Below are 27,953 nucleotides of genomic sequence, written 5' to 3'. Positions count from 1 at the left end.
TAAGATGCCGATTTCTATATTTGGTCCCCCCAAAAGGATTCTCCCTCGTGGCATGGACCAACGGGAAGTAAAAGAAGAAGAAAAAAAAAAAAAAAGAACTGGAACATGTCGAGCGTAGATCCAATTGACAACAACAGCCTACGCACCTCCCCTCCCCCCAATTAAGAATTATTGCTCGAGAGCCAGTAAAGAATGGAAACGTATACCTCCCGTAGCAGTACATACATCGTACCGCAAAGCAGGATTTTTTTTTTCCCAGCGGGTCCCCCCTTCCCTCCTCCAGGCCCCCCGGCCCCCAAGCCGGTAGGCCAGCAACAAGCGGCAAAGCTATCATTCGCCGCCGCCTGTGCCAAGTCGGTTTCAGGTTCGACCTCGGATCAAGATCCGGGACGGCATGATGTGATAGCCTGGAGCCGAAAAAAAAACAAAGGGGGGGGGGCAGCCTGGGCAAGATCTCGGGTTATCCCCTTGTTGCCCGCTAGGTGGGCTTTGTTGCTATGCGCTTGTAGAGTGGTATAAGAGTGTGGTGTTCGGTTGCGGGAAGGATTTCATCCTTTCTATTCTTCTTCTTCTTCTTCTTCTCCTTTTTTTTGTATTTTTTCATCCTCCAATTACTATTAGCTACTAACTAGCGGTGGCCACACCCTCAAGCAAGGCTTGCAATTTGAGTTGCGGAGAGAGGAAGGACAGCAAGATAGAAAAAGCCAGGTTCAAAACAAACAACCATCCCCCTATATTATTATTATTATTGCGGAGCACCAACGAACCCACGGGAGACCCCGGCGGGATTCGCAGCGCGGTCCGCGGCAAGCGTACCAAACTACGAAGGTCTAGTTAAGTCCTATAAGTAAGCAGCACCGCCGAAGGGAAGAAGCATGTGCGTGGCAACCAGGAAATCCAGGCCCTCGCTCTGCCAACAAATCTGGGGTTTCGAAGTGGGAAGGGATGGGGATGGGAACCAGTCGGGTCCTGGAAACGACTTCGCACACACACACACACACACACACACACCCCCTCTTCTCTCGTATCATTAGTTGGATTCTCTTACAATCCACGATTATTTCCGAGAACAGGATATTATCGTAGTTCTCTGGTAAATGATGTGCAGGATTGGCTTGGTTCAACCAGTTAGTTAATTAGTGAGTCAACCAAGCTTCCGCCACCACCAGCCACATGCCGGGGACTTTAAAACGTGAAGCACCGCAAGCAAGCGTTTTTTTTGGGGGGGGGGGGGGGGGGGGGGATGTTGGGGCGCAAACGCCACCGTCGGGCCAGGGGAGAATAGGGCCCGGCGGCAGAGGCGCGACGCTGGCTGGCTGGCCTGGGCTTCGGCATGTGACGCGGTGTGTGTTGGAGAGACGATGGGCGGAGATTGCGCGAGATAGGAGGAAGGGAAGGGTGTATCATTATGGCGGGCTTTTAACAGTGTTATATTATTGCTTGCAGATGCATAGAGACGCAAGAGAAATTATTGGATAGAAGGGGTGAGGGTTGCAAATAGTTACTAGAAAAGAAAGAGAGAAAATATACCCTCTTGTGAGCCTATCTGTGTAGACTCGAAATGTCCCTAAAATGTTGAACAGGAGAAAGTGCAGGCCCACAAAAAAACCGTACAGTACCGAGGTTTGCCCAATATAACATCGTGAATTGAGATAGGATAAATTATCCTCGCTCAAGCAGCTAGGTAAATATGCTCGCCTCTTTCTAACACCTCAATCTCATCGCCCACATGAAGTACAAACTCTAGAGCACCACCCCAGGTTAGTATGACCACTCTCCAGCACAAAAAACGAATGAAGAAAAGCCACTCACTCTTGGAAACAGGAACCAGCATCATCCCCAGACACCCTTTGCCCACTGCACCAGCGTCGATATCCCTCGTCGTTCTCAGCGTCTTGTCCGGCTCGACCGCATGTCTCTCGCCCGTTTCAGGGTCGACATTGGGCAACCGGCAGCGCACCGTGTGGCACGACACGAACATATCCACGCTTTTCTCCCGCTCGCCGCCCCTGTCCCCCGCCAGCGAGACCCGGCTCTCGCGGCCGGGCGTCACGCGGATGCGCTTCCAGTCGTCTTCGGCATACGCCTCGGCGCCCTCGAGCACGATATTCGGGCGGAAGCGGCGCACGGTGAAGCGCGGGATGGCGTAGTTGACGCGCTCGCCCATGTTGCGGATGCTGGCGATGTTCTGCAGCTGCAGCGGGTACTCGTCCGGGAAGCCCATGGTGGGCTTGAACCCCAGCACGTCCGCCGGCGGCGCGTTGCCGCGCACCGGTCGAGGGAAGTTGGCGTCCGAGCGGAAGAGCGAGAGCGGCTTGGTGCTGCCCAGGAGCGTGGAGAGCGAGGCCGGTACGTGCGCGCCGTAGTTGTACGCGTGGGGGGTGTCGGAGAAGATGCGGATGGGGATGGACGGGTATGAGCCGTCTTTGGGTGGGTGAAGTGGTACCTGGAATGATTCGTCCGAGGCGCAGAGGCCCAGTTTCATCCCCAGGTTGGTGAAAAAGCTGTCCGTGATGCGAGGATATCGGATCACTAGAACACCCTGAGACTGAACTTCAGGCAGCCTGGGAGAGAATGCTGGCGAGGAGGGATCTGGGATCCAGATTTCGGATCGGATGAGCGCCATCTTGCTGAACTTGCCGTCCCTGAGCGTCCGGCAATCCCAGCGGCCATTCGCGGCGCCTGTCTCATCGCCGTCGGCCTTCTTCTTGTTTTCAATGAATTCCGCAAAGCAGAATTGGCGATCATACGCGAATCCCGTGTTGACGGCATCGATGAAGTTGAATTCCACCCCCGCGCAGCTCTTGATTGGGTATGTGATCAGTGCCTTGATTTTGATCTTTTTCTCCTTGTCGCCCACGCCATTGGTGGCCCGCTTATGGAAGCCCTGCTGGTCGTAGTCGTGCTCATCCGCGATATTCGAGACATTCTGCAGTCCTAGCCGGCGACATCCTCTGGGGTTGGCTCGAGCTTGTCGCTTTGCAAGTTCGACGTAGAGCAGCACGAGTATCGGCGTGAGGCAGATGGCGTACACGACGAAGAGCGACACGGGGACGGGGAGGTTGAGGCGGGGTACGAGGCCCGTTAGCCGAAGCATCGTGAGCAGTCAGTCGGGTGTAGGAGCCGTGGTTGTGGCAGAAGCACTCGGCGTCGTAGACAGACAGGCCTCTCTGCGAGAGCTGGTCCTGATATTCCCAGCAGCTTTACTCTTAACCCAAGCGGTTCGTAGAGCCCGGAGGTCGTCCAAACTGCTCTGGCTGCGGATGTAGATTCGAAACGGAGTCGTCCTAAACTTCGGCAATCAAGAAGCTTTTCAAGGAAGTTCTCTGGGAGTCAGCAACGGGGTCTGGAACCCGCCGGCTAAGAAGCCCACCAGAGTTCAGCCGCCAGGCCACACCCACCACCGTGTTGCGGCCAAACCGCCGGCGTTCATTAGCTGGCCGAGCCGACAACATCGCAAGGGGGGGCTCACGGATACTACGGTGCGCGCAGCTGGTCCGTCGAACGACGATGACTCCGCGTCTTTTTGGCTCGCTTAGCGGCTGCGGGGAATTCGGCTGGTCTCGCGCTGATAGGCCGTGGCACGCCGGATCGCGCAGACGGTTGGCTGTCCTGGGTAGGTCCTTGCGAGGCTCTCCACCCCGCGGCGGCTAAGCGGCAGAGGCTCCGAGTCCTTAATTAATTATTTTGGCATGAGGACGAGACGGCAGGGCGCGGTGGGATGAGCTAGCACGAACGAACCTAGTTTGCGGGTTAGTAAAGTCAACGAACAGCTGGCTAGGATTTCCTTTTCACAAAATGACATACGGAGATCAATGGGCCGGATTAGCTATGAATTATAGTAAAATACACAGTTGACTTTGCTGTGTGATTGACCCTATGAAAGTATGCGATTTCGTCTCATTATATCACTCAGCACATGCCGCCTGTTGGATTTTGCAATAAGAGATGAATGGTTAAGATTCTATTACTTTTACTTCTCTGACTGCCATTTCTGGAAGAGAAGATGTGAAGTGAGATTGAATAATGAAGTAGGCGTCGTCAATTGCAGTTTATGATCGCTTTTGAACTAACCGAAAAAGAGATATATCACTGAGGAAACCACTATTCCTATTCCATACACTGACAACTACTACTAAAGTATTGATAACTCGAGCATCATCTCAATCCTAGACGAGGAACGGGGTCATGCAGCTCTAGTTTAGATGTTTGTTCCTCCACCATGGCTTCTGAATTAAGACTTTCTAAAAGCTCCTAAGAAAATATCCTCCATTGGGTATCTTGGGGCAATGGGCAGCTTTGTTTTGAGCAGTCATATTAGAAATCCACCTGTCACAACCCAGATGAAGAACCTTTGACAAAACATTGTCAGCATTTGCCCAGTATTCAAGATCACTTGATTTATTTGGGCCTTTTAGCACCCTAATGCTTCTCAAACATCTACCGAAATTTTTTTGTTCTCTGATAGTTACTACGCTGGCAGAAATGGCAGTAAAGAGTGTGGACACACGGAAGTCCAAGCTTGATATCATTGCCAAAAAGGGTGAGGGGTATAGATTATATAAGAAAGAGTGATAAGATGGGTATATAAGCTAAGCTTATTTGACAACCACCACAGCAGATGAATTACTTCGGCTAGAGATGACCTTTAGAGGGAGATAAGAATTTTCGAAGCAAGATAATAAGCTCTTAGCAAGGACCCAAAAGACATGTTTTTGACATGCAAACCCCTAGATACCCCAGTCTCTGTGTAAATTGCAATCTTATAATGGGTGTCTAGTGATTGATAAAGAAAATACGAATGAATCCATAATGTTAAAGAAAGAAAAGAATTTATTGCGATGGATGGATCTTGTTTTAGTGGCTGACTAATCCCTTCAAGTCAATTTGCACTGCACATGCAAATCTCATTTCCAAGCCCGTTATATATCATGGATTTCATGATTCTTTAAGTTGACTAAAAAGTAGCAGGATGCTATGTAAAGCTTTATGGCCAGCCATCGTTATATATAACTCTTTTTTTGTGAAGCCGGTGTGCCTGTTTCGGACTTTGGGCGATGATAACGAGTCCAAGCTCTGGATGGAAAGTAGTTAGCTAGTCGATGGACGTGCCGTAGCTCCTTTCGCCATGACCACAGAGGATATCGCCAAATTCTCCAGCTTTGATGACTGTAAGGGTCAACCTGATACCCTCAAACCACTAGTCGCTAACTTCTACCATAGCCCACCAACGACTATCTGGAGAAGCATCACACTCTAAGTTCGGTCTCTCCCCGGCGCCTCGGAACCATGGTCACGTCATCTCGACGGGTCTGCAGCGTCTAGACGCTGCTCTGAGCCTGCCTGTAGAACTACGGTCATCACCGTGGGGATTGGCTCCAAGTCAGAGCATCTATGGCCCCGGTGTGCCGGAGGATGAGCGTACGACGGGGGTGCAGAGAGGCGCGGTGACAGAGATTGTTGGGCCTAGGGGTACTGGCAAGACTGTGCTAGGGTGAGTTGTTCGAAGCAATTGTTCTCATGGCCGGCTGGTATGACGTAGATATAGAACGGTTGTGACATATGAAAGCGGTAATGGCTGATGTGAGTGTATCTGATAGGCTGAGTTTGGCCGCTGAGGTTTTGTGGATGCAACAAAATGTTGTATGGATTGGTATGTTGCTAATTCCTGAAATCATTGTGCAAACCGGTTTACCTACTTCATCCCTTTACATCGTCCCTTACCAATGTCTATCCCCTAGATACTGCCGGCCCAATGTGTTCAGCCCGTCTAGACGCCGTGCTGGAAGGCAAAATCAATGGATCAGGAACTGGGTCGTCTTCGATACCCATAAGCAAAGAAGACTGCCTAACACGACTCTTGCATTTCCATCCTCCATCTATCGCACATCTAATGGCCTTGATAACTCGACCTCCTCCTGGTTTTCCACCCAAGAATACTGGCCTCATAGTGGTTGATTCTATATCGTGCCTGTTCGCTGCGGAATTCCCCCCGAGACTACCTAAGCATCTGCGCAAAAAGATGCCCCGCAAGCAAAAGGCCAAATTAGACGATGATTCGGATTTTTACTTCAACATCATCGGAACCTTGGTGTCGAGCCTGCGCAAGCTTGCTATACGGCTCAACTGTGCGGTCGTAGCTATCAACGAGATGGCTTCACGATTTCAGCCGAAACGCACGCCGATGCTCCATGAAATGATTACGGGCTTTACTTGGGATGCTGGTGTAGCTTCGAGTATTCTTTTATACTGGCATTGGCTACCCTTGGAGATGCGAGAGCGCGAAGGAATGAAAAGTGTTCGTATCGCAGAGGTGCGGAAGGTCGATAGTATAGGCCCTTTAGAAAGGTCAACGAAAAGGATTGTTCCATTTATAATCGAGAACGTGAGTCTTACCCAGAAAATGCCTATTGGAAAGAGGCAAGAATTACTCACTGTATTGCCTAGACCCGACTGCGAGAATTTTTGGATGAGGACTCGATATCTGTATCCTCCGACATTCTGGGCTCAACGCCTCTTTCTGGAACCGCGAAGAGGAAGCTCGAAGAGGTCGACAGCTCCGCGGATGACCACAACGTGAAAATGAAGCCAACCGTGGAGGTCAACAGCGCAGATGAGGACTACGACGATGACGATGAGATCCTTGATCCGCTTCCTAACGTGAACGACAAGGAGTACGAAGTTCCAGATAGCGAAAGTGACCTCGCTGTGTCTGACATGCAATCCCCTCATTCAGACATTCCACTAGAGGAGCTAGATAGGGACATGGATGAATTCGTGCACAAAGATTTGTACGACGATTCATATCTCTATTGCTGACGAGGTCTGCCCAACTAAATTCCTCGGTTGATATGCAATAAAAACCGTTGAGCCTAACGACAGAAGGTCCTACTTGCATGATCGCCGATATTCCGAGACATTCCATCAGCGGATATCTGGCAAAAACACACAACGGTTAATTGGGATTATGCAAGTCAAAATATGGCCAACAATTAATGCCTATTGCATGAATGGACGCTTGTTATGGCATACGGGTCATGTACGCCGTACTGGAAATACATACTCCATACTCGCCTTGATCCTTTACCCCACAATTATTGGAGGCGGTGTCTTCAGCAGCTTGGGAAGACTGAAACCCACCACCAGGATTGTTGAACAACAATAAACCTCAACCCTCGTAGCCCCAAGCAGCAAAACAACGGGGGCAACAGTCCATACCGACCAATCGGGGGGCACTTGGGGCTCTGGATGCTTCTACACGCCATTTTAGCCCCCGATTTGAAAGGAATAGATATCCGTGATCTCCGTGGTGGTGATATGTTTTGGTAGGATGTCCCGCTAGCAGAGGATTGTGAGCGCGCACATGCAGGCATTTATATTGAAGTTGGGTTACTCATGGTGCCGAGCAAGCTGATCTCCAACCAAGCCTTTGGATATCCCGTGGAATGTGCACGCGACGTTGTTCAAGTCCGCCGCATCGATATGTATGTGTGCCGTTCCCAATAGCAGTTCGCGTCTGACCACGCGACATAAATGTGACATATTTTGGTAGCGCATCTATGAGGTAGCTGCATCTGTCATGCACCGATATGAGAGAGGGTGACTCTCTCGGTACTATTTGTATATATGTATTTAGGTAAACAAACACTTTGTGCATGTGGATGGTGTCCTTGAGGAGCATGGCCCGTTCCCGGCATTTCCTGTTTCCGAGGCGCGCACACCAGCGTGAACCGGGAACGTGACGGGTGTTGATACTGATGATCGACAGGACGGCGGCTGTTTGTTGTGTTTGGTTTGACCTGCAGTCGTATTCGTATTGCCCAGACACATGGAATGCAAGGGCCACCAATCAGCAGTCGCCGAAATGCAGGTGGCCCAACCGAGGTCGCGCGAACCTTAAAGCCCACTGGGCCCCACGAGCATAATGCACCAGCCAATGGGCAGCCGGCGTGCGGTGGGGCCGGCGATTCTGTTGGGGAAGCCAAAATCGGCGCCGCGACTGCGACATCAACGCGCGGTGCGGAGAGCGTGGCGGGCGGCATTATTACAGCCAGCAGCATTCGTGAAGTCGCCAGGAAACCTGTTGCCAGAAGGCCTGAACCAGGCCCGACGCAGCGTGGGCAAGAATCGGAGAACTGTGCGCAAGAGGTCGCGCCACACCGTGCCTGCTTGTCGCCGTTCCATGGGTTGTTGGGAGGGCGGTTATGTCACTGCAGAGTTAGTACAGAGAGGTACGGCATGCCAGTACCGGCCTTGTATTCATGTTGTCCTCCACCACCTTCGCGTGCTGCGCTCCGTGTGGCCACCAGAGCACGCCGCAGGCTCTCTGCTGAAACCGGCCGAGCTGCCCATTGTAGGGTGTGTCTCCGGTCAACGCAGCACAGGATGGGACAGCGAAGGCAGGCCTGTCTGCTGCTCCGGAGGCACGCCCTCGGAGCCGCCAAAATTACCGGGAGCTAGTAACGCAGTCTCAGCGCGCGCCCCAACAAGACCAACAAAGCCAGGCTCGACAAAGTTGAGCGAGAACAAGAAGGCCTCCATGACACCACCGCGTCCGGCTGTGGCATGTGTCCTCCTTGCCTGCTCCCGAAGCTTCCTAGCGGCAACTCCCCCCGGCCGGTTATTTCTTCCAAATAAATCTTGATCTGCCCGCTCTTCTCCTCCCCCATCATTATTTTCCTCTCTGTCCCTCCAGCTCCTAGACTGTTAGCCCACCCCCACGGCCTGCCTACCTTGACCATTTCCTTAGGCCCTATCTACCACCTACCAGGAGACACGTCCTATCGCCATGGCTTCCCACGAAGCCGTGGTTGCGGAGTCGTCGAAGCAGGCGGGCGCTGCTCCCGCTGAGACTCAGCAACCCCAGACCACAGATCCTAATGTGAAGTCACACATCACAGATACACCCATGACGTTGTCGAATTGGTACCAACATGTCCACTGGTTGAACGTCGTTCTGATCCTCGCTGTTCCTATGTACGGATGTTACCAGGCCTTCTATACGCCCCTTCAGCTGAAGACTGCCATCTGGACAACCATGTATTATTACATGACTGGAATTGGTATCACTGCGGGTATGTTATCCACTTGCCCCTGTTGTATGCCTTCTGTTCCTTTGTGATGCTGACTCGCACGTAGGTTACCATCGACTATGGGCTCACTGCTCGTATTCTGCCACGCTCCCATTGAGAATTTATCTGGCCGCTGTTGGAGGTGGTGCCGTCGAAGGGTCAATCCGATGGTGGGCTCGTGACCATCGTGCTCACCACAGATACACAGATACCGATAAAGACCCATACTCCGTCCGCAAAGGCCTCATCTACTCTCATATCGGCTGGATGCTGATGAAGCAAAACCCAAAGCGTATCGGCCGCACAGATATTACTGATTTGAACGAGGACCCTGTCGTCGTCTGGCAACATAAGAATTATATTAAGGTTGTCATCTTCATGGGCATAATCTTCCCAACACTTGTTAGTGGACTTGGCTGGGGAGACTGGTGGGGCGGCTTCATCTATGCTGGTATCCTTCGAGTCTTTTTCGTCCAGCAGGCCACTTTCTGTGTCAACTCTTTGGCCCACTGGATCGGAGAACAGCCGTTTGATGACCGCAACTCCCCGCGTGACCACGTCCTGACAGCTCTGATCACCATGGGTGAAGGTTACCACAACTTCCATCATGAATTTCCTTCCGATTATCGTAACGCTATCGAATGGCACCAGTATGATCCCACCAAGTGGATTATCTGGGTATGGAAGCAATGCAGACTTGCATACGACTTGAAGCAATTCCGTGCCAATGAGATCGAAAAGGGACGTATCCAGCAGCTGCAGAAGAAGATCGACCAGAAGCGTGCTGCTCTTGATTGGGGTATCCCTCTTGAGCAGTTGCCAGTTATGGAATGGGACCAGTATGTCGAAGAAGCCAAGGGTGGCCGTGGCCTTGTCGCCATCGCCGGTGTCGTCCACGATGTCAGCGACTTCATTAAGGATCACCCAGGTGGCAGAGCCATGATCAATGCCGGTATTGGCAAAGACGCTACTGCTATGTTTAACGGTGGCATCTACAACCACTCCAATGCTGCCCATAACCTGCTATCGACAATGCGAGTGGGTGTCATCCGCGGCGGCTGCGAAGTCGAAATCTGGAAGCGAATCCAACTCGATCACAACAAGTCTCTCGGATTCCGTGACGATGCGGGACAGAGAATCATCCGGGCGGGCCAGCAAGTGACCAGGGTACCCGAGCATGTCCTTAGCGCTGGCGCTGCATAAGTCAACTGTATTTTTTCGACATAATACGACCTTTTCCTCGATTTATTTCTTTAGACAACGTGACCGAACAACTTTATTATTCCCATCGGTCCCGGTCCACTACTTTAACGACGTTGTCACGAAAGGTTCTTCCCCAGAGGCGGTCCGACGAGAACTCCTTTTGTAAAAACTGAAAAATTATCATGATATGGCGTTATCGTTGGTGACCGCTTTTCTATTTCCCTTGTTTTATCTTTTATTTTTGTTTTTCGTGGAGTTAATCGGGCTTCACTTGGGCGGAACGGGGTGCCTTGTATTCATGGACGGTTAGATTGGTCTTGATTCTGCGAGTGGAAAATGCTTTTCCTACATATGAACTATGAGATTTTAATATTCTTATACGACCTTTTTTGTGCTGTAGAAACGTAGTCTGATGAAGAGTGCGAAGAATTCGATGGACGTCGTGCAGAGTTGCTATTTCGGGAATAGTGCTGAGGTGAGGCCAAGACGAGCCGGACTCCGTTGCCATCAGGATCCAAGAACGAAATACGGAGTATCAAAACCGCAATTTCGAAGGACATGATGGAACGGAATTTGTACGATACGGTCTATCACTCTCCAGGGAACTGTATCATCTAGATCCAAAAACTCATCCATAGACTGCTCGTTTACTAAATCCACCATTCTCTGTGGTAGTTACATACATATAAGTAGTATCCTCAGTGGCAAGGCAGAGCCATTCAGGCAAGGTACGATGCTATATTTAATGACAAAGGTGCCAATATACTTGCAATATGTTATCTCCAGCCGGGTGTGATTTGTCTGCAATATATCAGAGCTTAATACAATAGTAGGTACAACATCGGGTGCAAGATTGAGTGTTTGGTAGCCTGTATATCATAGCCAGAAGCTATTTTATGCGTAGGAAAGATGTACTCCATACGGAGTACGGAGTACATATTGCCTGTTAAAATTCCCTGCTACAAGCCACTGTGAGCTTAAAGGCCCTGAAGCACATTTAAGGCCATGGGCATGTACACATTTAACCACTTCATCAAAGATATTCATTATATCATCAATGGATATATTGTATGACACCTACAATAATATGCTCAGCATTGAGGAAAAAGCACCCAAGCAAAGTCAAGGGTTGACGCCATAGGCCTGGTCGGGGGCGAAGTATAGTTAAGTAACAAAGTATTGTTTTCATCCAAAGGCTAATTTTGGTGCTCTAGAGTTTGAAGAGTATATGTAGATAAGTTCGTGGAACTGTTGAGGACTCATATACAGGCATAATGCAAGTGAATAATCTTGGGTCTTGTTTGTAGGCACGTAGACGCATGCCATCGAGATCAGGAGGCCGTTATTTCCCCGCCTCTCCATACCAATTGTTTCTGCAGAGAATTGGGTTAACTAACTAGTAGCAATTTAAATGAATAGACAGTAACATTAGCAAGGGAATAAGGGATTGATGTCAGGATCCTTCAGTAAAGCTCCATCCATTGGAAGGCGGAGAAGCCAGTAGGGGCGAAGATCGTACCGCTTCCGCGCGCGCCAAATCAGCGAACAAGACTTCGCTGTGGGAGGTGAATACGACATTGAAACGCCTTCCAGAGTGCTTTAGCTGGTTCTGATCCCATCGCAAGGCTTGTTGTTTTGATTTTGGGCCAAGGATTTGGGGCCAGTGCCCGAAAGCAGATCGTGTGGCTAGCGAACCAGCTATGGGGAGGATGCGATCAGTGTGAAACAGCTGGAGGAAGGCAAACCCTCCTGAGCAGATCCGCAGTACACATGTAGAACGCAATCCCAAGCGTCTTACATAGTTATATTCTTCCAGTCCGTCTCGACATGTTCGCTGTGGTCTCTCAGCTGCCCTGACTAACTGCCCCGGCAACTAGGCCCAGCAACCCTCCTGCACAGCAAACTGGCGCGAACCACCCGCAGTTCCCGGTCCATCCTCTGGCTGGCCGTGCCCCTCTTCATCGGCGTCTTCCTCATCCTGGCGCCCTCCGTCCACTTTTCTGCCTACCGGCTTCGGCTCAGCCATCTACTCTACCGGCCAACAGCAACAGCAGGCAGAACGTCTTGGTCTCCTCCTCCCGCTTCGCTTGTCACCCCTTCACACTCCGCCAACGGTCGACCGCTCACAACCGCCAGTATGGCACCCTCTCACCTGAGAACCCCACCCCAGGCACCTCCTCTCTTCACGGGAACGCCCTCGTCGGTTGTAGAAAATACCAAGCGGCTCATTGCGAGATCGCGAAAGGTGCAAGATGACGTCGTTGGCAATGTCACCCTCGACACCGCCACCTTTGAACAGGTCCTTCGGCCGCTGGCGACCGATGAAAATGTCATGGCGTTGGAATCACATATTCTGGGGTTCTACCAGTCCGTGTCAACCGATGCAAAGCTACGAGATGCGTCAACCGAGGCTGAGAAGCTGATGGATGATTTTGGCATCGAATCAGCAATGCGTGAGGACCTCTTTAAACTGGTCGATGCTGTATTGAAGAAGAGTGAAAAGCTGGACCCAGAGTCGAAGAGACTCTTGGAAAAGGAGCATAAGGATTACATCCGGAATGGCCTGGGTTTGCCAGTGGGACCAAAGCGAGATCGATTCAAGGAAATCAAGAAGAGACTGAGTCAGATTTCAATCGAGTTTCAAAAGAACTTGAATGAAGAGAATGGCGGCCTTTGGCTGACGAAGGAGGAGTTGAATGGTGTGCCCGATGATGTCGTCTCTGGCTTGAAAAAGGGAGAAGGGGACAATACTGGCAAGCTGTTCTTGACGTTCAAATATCCGGATCTCTTCCCCGTGATGAAATACGCTACGAACGCAGAAGTCAGGAAGCAGGTGTCGATTGCGAATGAGAACAAGTGCAACCAGAACGTGCCGCTTTTCAAAGAAGCCATTATCCTTCGTGATGAAGCTGCCCGACTGCTTGGATACGCCAACCATGCAGCGTTCCGCATCGAGGACAAGATGGCGAAAACACCAGAGACGGTTAATACGTTTCTGGGTGGCCTCCGCAAAAAACTGGAGAGTGGCGGTCTTGCAGAGATTGAAAAGCTGAAGCTTCTCAAGGCAGAGGATCTTAAATCACGAAATCCTAGTCAAGTACCCGACGGCCACTACTTCTTGTGGGACCATCGTTTCTACGATCGTATGATGTTGGAGAAAGATTACCGATTGGATCATCAACAAATTGCGGAGTATTTCCCCTTACAGGTAACTATCCGCGGTATGTTGAAGATTTTCGAGGAGATCTTTGGCCTCGTGTTCGTGGAAATTGAGGGAGAAGAGCGGAACAAGCTGTCGGAAACTGGCAAGGGAGATGATATTGTCTGGCATAAGGACGTTCAGGTGTTCAGTGTCTGGGATGACGAAGGGGAGGGCAACGGGTTTGTTGGATATCTCTATCTTGACCTGTTCCCGAGAGAAGGCAAATATGGCCATGCCGCCAATTTTAACTTGCAACCAGTATGTTAACCAGGCGTAATTGAACGCAAAGTGAGTGACTGACCTTGTGGTAGGGATTCATCGGTAAAGATGGAAAACGTCGATACCCAGCAACGGCCTTGGTGTGCAACTTCTCGAAGCCTACAGCGAAAAAGCCCAGCTTGTTGAAGCACGATGAAGTGGTTACACTTTTCCACGAGCTTGGCCACGGCATCCATGATCTCGTGTCGAGAACCACCTATTCCCGCTTCCATGGCACTAACACCGTCCGTGACTTCGTCGAAGCACCTAGCCAGATGCTAGAGAACTGGTGCTGGACTCCTTCGCAGCTGAAATCACTTAGCAAGCACTATTCTTACCTGAGTGCTGAATATTTGGACGCCTGGAAAGAGCAGGCTGGTAATAAATCTAGACCGTCAGAACAGATTTCCGATGAACTCATTGCCAATCTCATTAAGACGAAACATGTTAATGCCGCTTTGTTCAACTTGCGACAGCTCCACTTTGGAATTTTCGACATGACCGTTCACGAGCCTGTGGATCATGAAACAGCTATCAGTATGGATATTACCCAGAAATATAATTCTCTCCGCAAAGAAATCGCGAAGCTCGAGGGACCGGAAAGTATTGGCCAAGGGTACGACTGGGGCCATGGCCAGGCTACTTTTGGTCACCTTATGGGGGGCTACGATGCTGGATACTACGGTTACCTTAGGTATGAACAGGTCTCCGTCATCTTTTATACAACTACTCAGATACTGACCATTTCAATAGCTCCCAGGTGTATTCCGCGGACATGTTCTATACGGTTTTCAAGGTGAACCCCATGAATGGCACGGAAGGACGCAGGTACCGCCACACCGTTCTTGAGAAGGGTGGTAGCCAGGAGGAAATGGAGACCTTGAAGCAGTTCCTTGGCCGTGAACCCACGCCAGATGCCTTCTATAAGGAATTGGGCTTGCAGTAGTTTGCAGTTGAGTGGTATGTGTGGATGTAGATAGGCTGCCGCATACCCCCTGCACGGACTTTCATGTATGGTTATACCTGAAAGAACCGTATTATTATTAGGAATTTACATGATCTCGGTGCTGCATTTTGTTTAACCAGCCGGGCTAGAATTATACTCGTAAATATCAAAGAGAGATTAGATAATCTCTGCAAAAGCTCTTATCGATAAGCTCTCTTCTAACACAGCTCCGCATCAACCACAAAACCAAACACCAGACAAAAAACAAAACCCTCACCCTCCACCGTCCCCAGCCCTTCCCTACCAAACATGCCGAAACCCGCTCAACCATCCTCCCCCACTGCTCCGATGGCCAACCCCTCCGAAGACCAGCGGCCGCGAAAACGAAAGCCCATCCGCACCTACCACTGCGCCTTCTGCCACCACCTGCTCATGGCCAGCACGCGGGAGATCCTCTCCCTGCCGCGCCGCGCGGAGCCGGCGCTGGACCGCGCTTTTATCCTCCCGCTGCCTCGATCCGGCACGAGCTCCAAGACGACAACGACGACGACGCCGGTGGGGGCGGAGGAGGCGGGGGAGTCGAGTTCTGAACCTGAAGACGACGAGGAGAGCGAGGCCCAGCGTACCAAGCTCGCGCGGAAAGAAGTCGCCGCGGTCGCTGGAACCCGGAAGCAAGTCAAGAATGAGACGACGGAGGAGGAGGAGGAGGAGGCAGAAGAAGAAGACGATGAAGAAGAAACGGACTACACACTGCTGCTATCAGCGACACGCGCCGACACGAGCGCGGTGGTGGTGCGGCGCGCGGACGGGTTCGAGAAGCGCGTGCTGCTGCGGTGCGGGCGGTGCGAGGTGGTGGTGGGGTATTTTCTGGACGCGGTGCATTTCGCGACGGCCGCGGGGACGGAGGTGGTGTATATCCTGCCGGGCGCGGTGGAGGAGACGGGGCAGATGGGCAAGAGTGGTGCGGGAGTGATTGAGGAGCAGGAGTGGGGAGGGTGGGCGCGGTTTAAGCCGGAGGCGAAGGCGAGGTCTTGAGATTGTGGAATGGGTGTGTGTGCTGGGGAATTGAATATATCAAGTTTTGGATTGATATTAGTCGGATAACCATGGTCATTACTGTCAAAAGCTTTCATACGCACGGGCCAAAGAGCCTCATTGTACACAATATGTATGAGTATTGACTGGGATTGAATTGTATTACAAAAAATGCCAGAAGAATCAACGCCTAATTGCCAGACACCAATCCCCCCATGCTTCTCCCGTCCAAAGAGGAATCTCAAAAATGCCAAATCAAGCCAACTCGAGAACCACGACCACCAACGATGTCTTGCTCCACGCGGAGGTTCAATCGAATGGGTTTCCCCGCACGGATGTCGGGGGCCATGGTGAGCCGCAGTCCAAGCCTCTAAACCAGAAAACATGTCGTGTCGTATTCCATGAAAAGCTGCAAGTCATAACAAACCAAGTCGCATCGAAAATCATCTGCAATGGGCGCTTTAATTGGCGAGGATTGTACGGACGAGTTCTGCATACCATATTAGCAAAAGCCGCATATCAAAAAAGCGCAGAGCACAGGAGACATACCGGTATAGTTGATTTCGCCGGAACTCGTATCAACGGCCTTGAGAAGCTCATCGACCTCCTCATCGGTCATCTTTTCACCCAAATTCGTAAGGACTATGCAGCCGCACCCCGTTAGCAAATTTCGTGCCTCCAAACTCCCTCCCGGACGAAGAGCACACTCACTGTACCGCAGCTGGCCCACGCCAATGAAGCCAGTCATATCCTTATCAAAAACCTGGAAGCCACGACAATACTCCTCAGGCTCGCCGGGATCGCGGAAGCCGCCGGGGCGATTGAGGACTTTCTGAAAGGCATCGAAGTCGACTATCCCTGCATCAGCACAAAAAAGAAAAAAAAAAAAAAGATAGAAAGGAAGCCAGCTCACAGTCGCCGCCCATGCCCTTCTCCAGGTCTCTGATCTCGGCGAGCGTGGGGTTCTGGCCGCAGGCGCGCAGCAGATCGCCCAGGGACTCGAGCGTCACGCGACCGGTGCCGCGCTTGTCGAACAGGGAGAAGGCTTCTTTGTAGTTGGTCGAGGCCTGCGGGTCGGCGTCGTAGATGTAGTCAGTATTGGGGTGGGTGTGGTGGTGGTGGTGGTTCTGGGACTTTGGGGTGGGGAGCGAGCGCGCGCCCGAGGGCTTGGAAGGGCTCATGGTGGGTGTGGGAGGAGGGGATGGGGGGAGATATGTGTGTGTAGGGATGGTTGTGTGGGAGAGAGAGAGGGAGGGAGAGAGAAGGTTGAGGGTGAGGGTGAGGTTGGTTGCTGGTTGTGAATTTGTGTTTCCGCGGCGATACAGCCAGGCAGTCGGCAATTCTCCTCTCTTCTCCTGTTCTTCTTAATTCTGACAAGCTCGCATCGTCAACAGCATCACAACCAGTCCCTTCAACCCATCCCAGCCCGGCACACAAGCTATCCTCTCTCTCTCTCTCTCTCTCTCTCTCACCCAACATCGCCACCCTCGCCCACCCCCCGAGCCTAAACCAGCAACAAAGCAAAAAGACATAGACAAACGTACCATGACTATTATCTTTTCTCAATTTCTTTCAACAACAACAACCAAAGCTGCAAGCCCAGCAGTCTCTCGATTTCGCAGGTGTGGGATGTTTGTGGGCAGGACGTCCGACTTGGGAGTGGGCGTCTCACCATCAGCCCCACGCCCGCGCGCGCGTTGCCATGGGAGACCGCGCTGCCACCACCGACGATCGCTGGTCTAGCAGGCGAGAATAGGGGCTGCTATGCGGAACGACTACTCCGTACTTCTATTCTATACTCGTAGATTGTATACAAAAAGGCCTTGCTCCTTTTGTTTAGGTCGATTGGTTGGTGAGTGATGCTTGGTGAGTTTCTATGTACAGTACATGAAAGGAAACGTTAAGAGACCGGCGTGCTCGCCCAATGCTGGAGGAATTATATAGTTATAGGTCCTTTTGGTGCAGAAATGGGAGGAAAAGCAGGCAGTATCTGATAGACGAGGACATTTCAAACGGAGTATTGCCAGAACACTCCCGGGTATATAGTTATAATGTTATAGTCAAGAGAAACAGAATTCGCCTCCTATGAACCACCGTAGATAGCTACCTAGTTACATGCATGCCCGGCCGTCGCTTCATTTATCATCACGTCAGGCGGCCGCCGGCACGCCGCTCAGCTTCGCGATGCAGCTCCCGAGCAGCGCGGCCGCCTCCTGCAGCAGCTCCCAGCGCGTGCCCTCGAAGGTGTCGCGCAGCACCATGAGCAGGCCGAGGCAGCGGTTGCGGTCGCGCAGCCGCTCGAGGTCGGCGGGCGCGGCGACGCCGCCCACGCGGTCGAGGAAGGCCAGCATGTCGCGGCGCTGGGCGGCGGGCGCGCGCAGGTCGGGCAGCGGCGCGGGAAGCGCTCCGTCCAGCGCGAAGCCGTAGCACCACACCACCAGCGCCGCGAAGTACAGCACCCACGGCCGGTGCAGCAGGAAGTCGCTGCGCGCCGAGTACTCGCCCGCGGTCGCTGTCGCTGCCATCGTCGTCGCCGCCGCTGCTGCTGCTGCTGCTGTGGCCCGCGCCGGCACCACCAGCACCAGCACCAGGAACTTGAGAGCGTAGAACGCCGCGTCGCGCGCCAGCGGCCGCGTGGCCCAGCGCTCCGTCATGCGAGCCCGCGCGGCGCTGTAGTCGCGCGGCGTGATCGAGCGGCCCAGCAGCCGCCGCGCGCCCGCGAAGATCTGGCAGTCGACGATGTCGACGTGCGCCGCCATGTGCGCCAGGTGGTGCAGCACGGTGCGCGCCTCGAAGAACACATCCACGGCGGGCGGGTACGACGGCCGCCCTCCGCCGCCGCCGCTGCCGCCTGTGCTGTCGTCGCCATCGTCCGGGTCGTCATCATCATCATCATCATCGAAATCGCGGCGCCAGTGGTCGAAGGCGCGCAGCAGCGCGGCACGCCACTTGTCGCCGGCGGTGGTCACGCCCAGCGACGTGACCTGCAGGTCGCGCTGGTTCATGTGCCAGCTGACGCTGAGCAGGCCGGACATGATGATGGTGCGGCCGAACGAGTTGGTGCGCACCGGCTGGCCGTTGAGCGTCTTCTTGAGCCCGTCCAGGAACATGGGCGGCGCCAGCCGGCCGCGGGTCGCCAGCGCCGCCTGCACGCGCGCCACGCCCGCCGCCGACGCCGCCGCCCACAGGCCCTCATCGCACGGCAGCGGCAGCCGCAGCTCGTGCGCGATCATCTTGGCCGAGTGCCCGAACATCGTCGCGTGGATGGTGTCCAGCACGAACGCTGCGAACGCCGCACGGCGTGTGGCCTCAGCCTTGACCCAGCGCGCCCATGCCTCGTCGCCACGGTCGACGGCGGCGGCGGGTGCTGTGGCTGCTGCTGCTGCTGGTGCCGACGAGGACGACGACGATGGTACCGGCGGCGGCGAGTCGAGCGCGGCGCGGCCGATCAGCGAGCTGCCGCGGCGCATCAGCGTCAGCGTGGTGTCGTGGTGGATGTGGGCGCGCTCGTGCAGCGCGCGCGTGGCGAACATCTTCTCGTACGTCTCCAGCAGCAGCAGCGCCTGGAACACCCACAGCCGCGCCGGCGGGCGGAAGTCGGCGTGGCGGAACAGCTCCCAGCGCAGGTGCCATGCCACGAAGTGCGCCAGGTCCGCCGCCGCGTCCGCCGCCGCCGCGCCGTACTGCTCGTGCTCCAGCGTCGCCGCGCCCAGCGCCATCAGCGTCAGCAGCAGCAGCGCCGGCGCCGCGTCTGGCTGGAATGTCGGCCGGTGCAGGATCGGCAGCTGGTCGTGGCAGTGGTACCAGTACGACTCCAAGTACACCTGCATCATGCGCAGGCTGAGGACGTGCGAGTCCGTGTCCACGCCGCCGCCGCCGCCGCCGTCGCGCAGCACGTCCGGCTGCCGTGGCCCCGCCGCCTGGTCCGTGAAGTTGGCCTGGATCAGCTCCACCAGCTCGCTGCGTTTGTGCGGCGAGATCAGGGACTCCGGCGGGACGGTGTCCAGCAGGCTGGTGACGCTCATGGGGTGCAGTTGCTGCTGCGGTGGTGGTGGTGGTGGCGGCTGTGATTGTTGTTGTTGCTGCTGCAGTTGCTGCAGCGGGTGTAGGGCGGTGGTGTAGCCGTCGGTGCAGGCTGGGTCGGGCGCGAAGCCGTAGCCCGGCGGGGGCGGCGCGGGCGCAAAGGGGTCGGGGCCGGCGGCCAGCACGGCGGGCACAGCGGGCACCGCAGCATAGCACAGCGACGAGGCGTGCGGCTCGCTGAACAGCCAGGCCGTGAAGTCGTCGGTCATGGCGAACGGCGAGCGGTCGAGCGTCTCGCCGCCGAAGATGGGCAGCGCGTACGCCGCCATGGCGTCGAGGTCGGGCAGGCTGGCGGCCAGCCCGGCGGACAGCGCGTAGTCGGGCGGCGGCGGCGCGGCGTGGCTGCTGGGGGCGGTGCGCGCGGGCGACGGGGCGGGCAGGTCGGGCGGCGAGAAGCCTACGGGCGTGAAGGCGGGCGCGAAGAGGTTGAACGCCGGCGGCCGCTCGTAGTGCGCGGGGTCGGGGGGTGGCGGCGGGGGGGCGAAGGCGGCGCCGTTAGGGGCGTTGGGCGGCGCGGCGGGCGCGGGCTCAGGGGCGGTCGCAGGCGTGGCCGTGGGTGTGGGCGCGGGCGGGGTGGCCGTGGCCGGCGAGCACTGGGGGGACGGCGGGCCAGCCGTGCTCACAGCCGCACCACCACCACCACCACCACCACCAGCCGCCGCCGCGGAGTGCGCAACGAAGCTGTCGCGCTTCTGCAGCTGCGAGCCGTGTGTGTTATGGCGCTCCTGATGGCGGATGCACAGGTCCTGGCGCACGAATGCGCGCGTGCAGCTGGGGAATGCGCAGCGATAGATGTGCTTTGGGTTGTCTGGCCGGTTGTGGCGGGGCGTCAGCACGTCTCAAAGATAACGGGGGAGGGGGGACAAGTGAGACGAACGGTTCAGCTGGTGGCGGTACAGATGCTCGGCGCGCGAGTACGACTTGCCGCAGCCGGCGTGCTGGCAGTCGAACTTGCGGTCGCCGTCGGCCTTGCGGCTGCGTTTGCGCTTCTTGGGCGACCCGGGCGGCGGCGGCGAGTCGGGCGGCGCGCGGGCGGTGTCGGTGGCCATGGGACGAGGGGAGTGAGGGAGCAAAACAGCGAGCAAGCGAGCGAGCGCGCGCGCGAGAGAGAGAGAGAGAGTGAGAAGAGAGAATAATGCGTGGCGACAGCAGAGGCTACGGGCCCGGGCGAGCGGCAGGCATGGCAGCGGCAAGTCCCCAGCCGCGACGAGCGAGAGACGGGACAAAAAAAAAAGCACAGCGAGCGCAAGGAGAGCACAGGGCCAGACGGAGGATTAAAGAGCGCGCCAGACGGGCACAGGATCGGCCAAGCGACCGGGGCGGCGATATAAATAAGACGACGACGAGCCGGCCAGCAAGCCACAACGCCCACGCGCGGCTTGCGCTTTTGGGCTTGGGTGCGGAGAGCGTGCGCGGGCCGTTGCGTTGGCAGGGAGAGTATGTCACCACCAGGCCAGGGCTGTCGCGATGTCGTTAACGCGTAATCAACCGACGGAGAGAACAGCGTGTGCCTGGCTATCCAGGCCTCTGCTGCACGAGCAAGGCGCCGTGGGCGAGGCGAAAGATCGGCTGCCGCACGATGGATGCCCGAGTACTCCGTATGGAGTACAGGCAGTTAATTAACTAACGCAATAGTTAGCTGACTAGTAGTTAGGTTAGTTAGTTACTTAACTAACCGACCAGGTACTACCCCGTTGCGCCATACCGGCCCTGCATCGCAGCTCTACCAGCCACCCCTGCAGCCAACATGCCTTCACCAACCCGTCGCTATCATGCCTGCCAGTCTCCTCCCCTGCCCGCCGTAGTCGTCTGTCACATAACTAGGCTTCTATAGATCTCCGCCAGCACCCTACCACCCCTATACCAATCCATCGCCGACTACGAGCTCGTCCACCCCGCCTCGTACCACCGTCGCCACGCGCCCGTGTCTGGCACCACGACCACCACCATTGTGACCGTGATTGCTAGCCGTTAACGACGACGAGGAGGATACGCAGCTCGCACCTTGGGAGAGCGCGCCGTGGCGGTGGTGTGCGGAGGAGTGGGTTGGTTCTACGCGTGCTTCGGATGGAGATGCATGGGCTGCGTTAGAGTAACTAGGATTATTCTGATTGAATTATTCCGTGCAAACACGGGAGTCAAAGGGGGAATATCATGACATTTCATTTGTTGTCGATTGGTTTGCAAAGCGTCGCATAAAATGGCTGAATACATCTTCTTTTGCTTCTTTTCTGGGGAGGGGATAATGTATGAAGGGATAAACTACCAGTCTCTGATGGAACAAAGTACGAACCCCCCCCCCCCCCGCATGCTCACCCCGTAAACCGGAATCGCGCTGCCTCCAGCTTCCCCAGTCCTTCCCGCGGCGCCACATTCCGTCGGCGGTACGAATTCGTAAAGTCTATCAATCATCGATCAGTATCGTATCACCACCACCACCAGCAACACGAAAGAGACATGTACATACCCTGCAGCAGCGCACGGATCCGGCGATGGTCGCCCGCCCGCACACGCTCCGTCAGGCTCTTCAGCAGCCGCTCGCCCTCGGCCGCCTTGAGCGTGCCCGCCGGCAGCAGCTGCACCGTCGCACCCACCGCGTTCGCCGTCTGCGCCGGCAGCAGCTCGAACAGCGCCATCAGCACGCCCGACGCGTCCGGGAAACACTCCGCGGGGAACGAGAACATCATGCCCGTCATGACCCGCTGCACCAGCGGCGCGCCCTGCGTCTGCATCAGCTGCGTGACCGCCGCCCGCACCTCCGGCGCCGTGCTGGGCCGCTCGCCGTTCGGCCCCGTGAACTCTGACACCGCCGCCTGCTCGAACCCGAAGCTCAGCACGTCGCGCACGTAGTGCAGCGTCGCCGTCAGCGGGTCGCGCTGCTCGAGCGTGAGTGCGCTGAGCGCCGCCGAGAAGATCGGCTGCGCGAGCTCTGACGTTAGTGTGCTTTTGGGGAAGAACCGCACTGCGTCTGTTAGAAGCCGGAAGAAGTCCTCGATCACTGCAATGCCTGTGTCAGCCAAGAAATCCAGCGGGTTGGGACAGAGACTTACTGTCGGGCAGATGATTCGGCGGCAGGTCATTCAGAATGCGGAGGAACTGTACGACTTGCTGCTCGAAGAACTGGAACACTGCGTCGCTGGTCTGCTGGTCCACGTACTCCGCTCCAGCTGAGAATTCGCGAACCACTGCATCCGTGGCCCACAGGAAGCATCCTTCTCTGGACGCCTGGAATCCAGCCGAGATACTCTGCGCTAAATTGGGGAGCAGTGGGATCATGGCGTTGCGGTACGATATAATCATGTATCGCCAGCACCGGCAGACCCGTTCCAGGATGGGTGTGGATCCTGTGAAGTTCATGACGATCGTGCTTAGCACCGGCAGAATTTCTTCGCAGTATCGCACCCCGGGGTTCGGTGTATTGGGGCTGACATAGGGGGAGACGTTTTGGATGAATATCGTGATAAGCTGAAGGTGGTCTATAATCACAATGTCAGCTAGCCGTACTGCAGAATATATGAATAACTAAAATTATCTTACCAGCGACTGCTTTCTGGCCATCCTCATCTTTTGCGTTATTAGCTAGGTTCATGATTCTCCTCATGAGCGGATCGCAGAACAATTTCAGCGTTTCGTATATCTTCTCAACCGGCTGGACCGCAACAACTGCCGCCACGCCCTCCGTGACCTCTTCCTGACTCGAAGGTTTCAAATTGTCAATCACCGACTCATAGAACGTATGGAGCTGAGGGATATGCCCCCCCAATAGCTTCTGGCAATCGGTTCCTAGGAACTTGAAAGCCAGCGCAGCGGCCTGTACCACCTCCAACGACTTATGCTGGAAGCCAGAGATAACATAGTTGAGCTGCGCCTCCAGCGTCTCGGGGTGCTGCGCTGTCCACTCCGTATATCTTCCAAGAGCCATGATAGCCTGGAAGCGGACCTTTTCTTGATCTGGTATCTGAACAATAAGGGGAATAATCTGTGGGAGGACGGAGCTTTCTTCAGGGTCCACCATGCCTCCCATGGCCCTCATGCTGAACAGCGGAGCCTCCAGTTCCTGCCAATGAGGTACGTGATTGTGGCTGGCTTGCGTTGCGTATTTCGCGACCCAGGCCTGTATCAGACTATACGACTTCCCTAGACACTCCGAAGCCCCAATGACAGCACAGCAGTCTTTCAGCACATCGCCCATCGCGTGGCGGAACTCTCTGAATTTTTCTTCTTGCTCTCGATCTCCATCAAACAAATCTCCACTGTCGCTGTCCGGGACCGGAAACTCCAGGTGTTTAACCATGATGTCCACTAACTTCGAGTACACGTCGGAGAGGGCCGTTTTGGCGCTCGCATATCTATCCAGAGTTAAGTATTGCTTCAGTTCGTACCAGAAAACAAACGTAATGGAAATAGCATCTCGTTCTTTGTCGACCGCGCAGCATTCCAGCACCGCCTCAACCAAGCTGCGGAATTCGTTTGGCAGACGGGCAATGAGAACCACCCAGGCTTCTGCGGCCTCTGCAAATAACCTGGTGATACCTCGCAGCATTTCGACGTCCTCGTCCTCTGCTGCTTGGCGAATCATAGGCCTTAACGCTATCAAGTGAGGGTAAACCGCCTGGATGACAGGCATCGAATCGTCAACTTCAAGGGTGTCCCTGTATATGGCGCACATACATTCCACAGCTGAATCGAAGGATCTTGTTTCCGAAAGTGCTTTTGTAATCACCCCTAATAAAGGCGAGGCGACAACGCGCGAGGCAGGTATTTCACGCATCCAGGAAGTAATGCATTCCAGCAGGTGTGGGTTGGTGGCAGCGGCGGCTAAATAAAGCACATTTGGTCAGCACGTAGCCTAAAGAGTATCCTTCCCAGAGATGTACGTACGCGATGATTGTGAGTATTGGGTAAGAAGGGTCAACACTTGTTCCGCATTATCTTCCAACAACTCCTTCGTTCTAGACGATAGGTCCTCTTCCTAGGGGTCATGATGATGGATTAGATTCTAGTCTCTGGCCGCAAAACAGTACCGCTGCTGAATGCTGGGGTTGCGCAAACGCGAAGATGGATTTTTTTTGGACATAGATGGTGACTCGGCCGAACATACAGTCAGGTTGATTTTTCGTCCTTCCGTAACCTCCTCGGGAAGAATTTTGAGAAACTCCAGAACACAATCTCCAGCATCGTTGCCCAGGGCTGACCCAACCGTGGGAAGCACGTCTTTCCAGGTTATCATCTGCACCGCCAGGCTGGCCAGGCAAACGCATAGCTGTGTCTGTATGGGCCGCGGGCCCGACTTGAACGACGTCAAGAGCGTGAGAATAGAGCTCCTCAGGGCTGGTAGGGACGATTCAGGTAATTGGTGGAGGTCGTATATGATCTATAAAAAAATTTAGTACGTCTTGAGGACGTTTAGAAACGGTCACGCACCTTTCCCTTTAACGTCGTGGCGGCAAACAACTTCGACTCAATCGGCAAGTCTGGGGACTGGAGGATCGCATGCGTTGTGGTCCAGGCTTCCGCCTAGGCAGCCAAACCTGTCAGGTCAAGCTCAGGGAGGGGTAGTCGCAGGATATCTCACTGATTTCTGAAAGTGCTCCAGGAACTCGTGGGCGTGGTTCTTTTCCTGACGCGATGCGTTTCCTTGCATCGTCGCCAGCGCCGCCAGCACAGGAGCAAACTCCTGCACCGGAGCGCTGCCTTTGGTTGCCATGGTGTGTCGAGCGGTGGGCGTGATTGAGAGAGTGGAAGAGCACCGGAAAGTTTTAGAGGAGCGGGGTGACTGCCGACGCTGAGCAAACCAACGCGGCGGCAAAAGTGATCATGAAGAAAGCGAATAGTGAGATCAGTTGTAAGAGGGTATAGTGCCTGAAACTGTCATCGGGGGCCGCGGCGCTTCGTTGATCGTGTTGTCCCACCACTTGGATTGCGAGGAAAATGCATTGACGACGGGAGCAAGCAAGCAAACTAGGTTGGCGAGCGAGCTTCCCCAAAAAGTTCGAGCCACAACACCGACCAAGACTCTCACCAACTCGCGCCCTCGCCCACTCTCCTCGCCTACCCACGCCGCGCTATCCTTATCTGCTCGTTCCAACGGCCTTGACTGTCTCCATTGAGCATATTAACTGCTCCCCTCCCCCTCGCTCGATTAACCATGGCTGGCAGAGGTCAGCGCGGGCCCGCCAAAACCCTCCTGCAGCCCATTCACTTTATCTTTAAGCTCCTACAGCAGAGGTCTACGGTTGTCATATGGCTGTATGAGCAGCTTGCCGTGCGGATAGAGGGGAAGATACGCGTTCGTCGCCGTCCACCGCTACCTTTGGCTTCGCTAACCGCTATAATTCCCAGGGTTTCGATGAGTTCATGAACCTCGTGATCGACGATGCAGTCGAGGTCACATTGGCGACGAAAGACCAAGCGGAGAAAAGGAGACAACTGGGTATGATATTCCTACCGCTCTCCTAGCTCTCAATGTTTTGTCACTGTCTCGCTCTAATGAATCTACAGGCCAAATTCTGCTCAAGGGCGACAACGTTTCTTTGATACAAGCTTTACAATGATATCGCAATGATGGGGTGCTATTTATGCATTTGGCGTTTCCGCTGGCTATATTTATGTGTTAAATTGAGAGATTGTCAGAGGAAGGGGAGATGGGAGGATTAAATCACATTTTATGCCCGCTTCAGCGTCCTCCCATCGCCCACGACAAGCGCGTCCATTGGGTAGTCATGCTCTGCAACTGGGACGCGTTCTGATGAAGGAAGCAGTTGCTCTTGAAGAGTAAGAGCGGCTTTAATGAGTTCTGTCAGCTACCTGGAATCGTTTAAAAAAAAACTAGCAAGAGTCTTACCAAGGTAAGGCTTTCGGCCTGCGCCGCCCTGCTCGTGGCGGAGTTTCACTATGAAATGATCATAATACCCTCTACCATGACCAAGCCTTCCGAAGTCTTCATCAAAACCTAAACCAGGCACAACTATTAAATCCAAAGCAGAGTCTTTTGCTTCTCCTGGCGGGGGCGAGCGGCCAAGAAGTCCATGTCCCCCCAGGCAATTTTCTCTTGTGGCGAGCGTGCTCCCATCTAGCGATGGGATCCCCCATTTATCCGGCTGTAGAGACTCGTAATCTTCGATCGAATGAAGCGCAAGCATCTCCATTATGGACGCTCTCTCATGTGGAGCAGCAGTGCTCAGCCGATATATATACGGCACGAACACCTGTTTTCCCTGTTTGAATGCGTCTCGAACGACCTCTGCCGTCTGAGCCTCTCCAGACGGCATTGCGAGATATACGCTGAGGCGTTTGGCTGCCTGATATTCTGGTAACGACAAAAGGCCTTTTGTTATCGTAGAAGCTGTCAGACCGTATCAGCATGACACCTTTGACCATAGATTCCGGATAGCGCTGCCTGACATTGCCTATTGATAGCCTCTGCTGAGAGACCAGACAAGACGGTTTTGATCTTGCTGCGCAGCTCTCTCTTAGCAGCTTGCACGCCCGCCATGGCGTCTTGTGGGGGGTATGTCGTTTTCTGCAGCTTCGGTTCAGATGACAATACGGAGTCCTATTGAGACCAGCAAAGGCGATAGCTGGTCACTGACACGCTTCGAGCGTTAAGGCCCTACGGTCCTTTTGCTTTTTGACGCCTTCGGGCCGAAAAAGCTTTCTTTAGCGACGATACAAACGGTACCTCTTGAGGCTAGTAGCGGTCTTGGTTGTCCGGCTACCCAATATCTTCCCTGCGCAGGGTAAAGGTTTAGTTACATACACCGTATATGTAAGTCACCCTTCTATAGATGAAATGCTGGCGAGAGAGTCACAAGCACAGCTACGATGCTACTCGATGCACCTCCCCTTCCTGGCCTGGTTCGACATACTATGCCCTATACGGCGTATACGGAGTATGGATCGTTGAGTTTGGTTGGCGTGCGCCATTGAAAACACGGGCCTAGACAGCTGCGGGCTCCTTGGCTCCCGATATCGCGAGATGATTGGCAAACGGTAAGCCCTATGCGGTAGAAAAAATTTAGAAGAGTTACCGATCTTTGCACGCTGCGTAGACACAACAATGAATGTGTTTGTAAAGTGCCCTGCATGGGGTAGATGCTGGAGCGTGCTGTTTGGTCATGGGGCCAAGCAATGTGTGGCCTCCCAAGAACGCGTA

At 54.4% G+C, this 27,953-nt stretch overlaps 9 protein-coding genes across 9 annotated transcripts; 4 read left to right on the top strand and 5 right to left on the bottom strand.

Annotated features, from left to right (window-relative positions):
- Positions 1 to 1,672: 1,672 nt before the first annotated feature.
- Positions 1,673 to 3,097, bottom strand: LOZ57_004109 (uncharacterized protein; the record flags this gene model as incomplete). Its single annotated transcript, XM_049253155.1, has 1 exon — positions 1,673 to 3,097. The coding sequence occupies one exon, from the start codon at positions 3,095 to 3,097 to the stop codon at positions 1,673 to 1,675; it is 1,425 nt and encodes a 474-aa protein (XP_049108018.1).
- A 2,031-nt stretch (positions 3,098 to 5,128) lies between these two features.
- On the top strand, positions 5,129 to 10,274 carry LOZ57_004108 (uncharacterized protein; the record flags this gene model as incomplete). Its single annotated transcript, XM_049253154.1, has 8 exons — positions 5,129 to 5,171; positions 5,224 to 5,494; positions 5,601 to 5,653; positions 5,742 to 6,385; positions 6,448 to 6,791; positions 7,806 to 8,148; positions 8,750 to 9,074; positions 9,139 to 10,274. The coding sequence occupies 8 exons, from the start codon at positions 5,129 to 5,131 to the stop codon at positions 10,272 to 10,274; spliced, it is 3,159 nt and encodes a 1,052-aa protein (XP_049108017.1).
- Positions 10,275 to 12,411: 2,137 nt separating this feature from the next.
- On the top strand, positions 12,412 to 14,680 carry PRD1 (metalloendopeptidase; the record flags this gene model as incomplete). Its single annotated transcript, XM_049253153.1, has 3 exons — positions 12,412 to 13,734; positions 13,788 to 14,428; positions 14,488 to 14,680. 3 exons carry the CDS (start codon positions 12,412 to 12,414, stop codon positions 14,678 to 14,680), a joined length of 2,157 nt encoding a protein of 718 aa, XP_049108016.1.
- Positions 14,681 to 14,989: 309 nt separating this feature from the next.
- Positions 14,990 to 15,715, top strand: LOZ57_004106 (uncharacterized protein; the record flags this gene model as incomplete). Its single annotated transcript, XM_049253152.1, has 1 exon — positions 14,990 to 15,715. One exon carries the CDS (start codon positions 14,990 to 14,992, stop codon positions 15,713 to 15,715), a length of 726 nt encoding a protein of 241 aa, XP_049108015.1.
- A 461-nt stretch (positions 15,716 to 16,176) lies between these two features.
- On the bottom strand, positions 16,177 to 16,896 carry cdc4 (myosin II light chain; the record flags this gene model as incomplete). Its single annotated transcript, XM_049253151.1, has 4 exons — positions 16,177 to 16,205; positions 16,265 to 16,357; positions 16,427 to 16,567; positions 16,629 to 16,896. 4 exons carry the CDS (start codon positions 16,894 to 16,896, stop codon positions 16,177 to 16,179), a joined length of 531 nt encoding a protein of 176 aa, XP_049108014.1.
- A 969-nt stretch (positions 16,897 to 17,865) lies between these two features.
- LOZ57_004104 (uncharacterized protein) lies at positions 17,866 to 20,847 on the bottom strand (the record flags this gene model as incomplete). Its single annotated transcript, XM_049253150.1, has 2 exons — positions 17,866 to 20,606; positions 20,676 to 20,847. The coding sequence occupies 2 exons, from the start codon at positions 20,845 to 20,847 to the stop codon at positions 17,866 to 17,868; spliced, it is 2,913 nt and encodes a 970-aa protein (XP_049108013.1).
- A 1,263-nt stretch (positions 20,848 to 22,110) lies between these two features.
- MTR10 (Nuclear import receptor) lies at positions 22,111 to 25,505 on the bottom strand (the record flags this gene model as incomplete). The annotated part of the gene is made up of 8 exons (XM_049253149.1): positions 22,111 to 22,199; positions 22,266 to 22,796; positions 22,849 to 23,274; positions 23,336 to 24,616; positions 24,680 to 24,770; positions 24,900 to 25,172; positions 25,223 to 25,315; positions 25,374 to 25,505. The coding sequence occupies 8 exons, from the start codon at positions 25,503 to 25,505 to the stop codon at positions 22,111 to 22,113; spliced, it is 2,916 nt and encodes a 971-aa protein (XP_049108012.1).
- A 441-nt stretch (positions 25,506 to 25,946) lies between these two features.
- LOZ57_004102 (uncharacterized protein) lies at positions 25,947 to 26,352 on the top strand (the record flags this gene model as incomplete). The annotated part of the gene is made up of 3 exons (XM_049253148.1): positions 25,947 to 26,087; positions 26,141 to 26,231; positions 26,300 to 26,352. The coding sequence occupies 3 exons, from the start codon at positions 25,947 to 25,949 to the stop codon at positions 26,350 to 26,352; spliced, it is 285 nt and encodes a 94-aa protein (XP_049108011.1).
- A 111-nt stretch (positions 26,353 to 26,463) lies between these two features.
- Positions 26,464 to 27,293, bottom strand: LOZ57_004101 (uncharacterized protein; the record flags this gene model as incomplete). The annotated part of the gene is made up of 3 exons (XM_049253147.1): positions 26,464 to 26,582; positions 26,643 to 27,143; positions 27,203 to 27,293. 3 exons carry the CDS (start codon positions 27,291 to 27,293, stop codon positions 26,464 to 26,466), a joined length of 711 nt encoding a protein of 236 aa, XP_049108010.1.
- Between the last annotated feature and the right edge of the window lie 660 nt (positions 27,294 to 27,953).

This window comes from Ophidiomyces ophidiicola (genome assembly GCF_022830035.1).
Source record: "Ophidiomyces ophidiicola strain CBS 122913 chromosome Unknown scaffold_15, whole genome shotgun sequence".
Taxonomy (NCBI): domain Eukaryota; kingdom Fungi; phylum Ascomycota; class Eurotiomycetes; order Onygenales; family Onygenaceae; genus Ophidiomyces; species Ophidiomyces ophidiicola.
The sequence above is the reverse complement of the archived record's forward strand: the minus strand, read 5'-3'. Positions and strand labels throughout refer to the sequence as shown.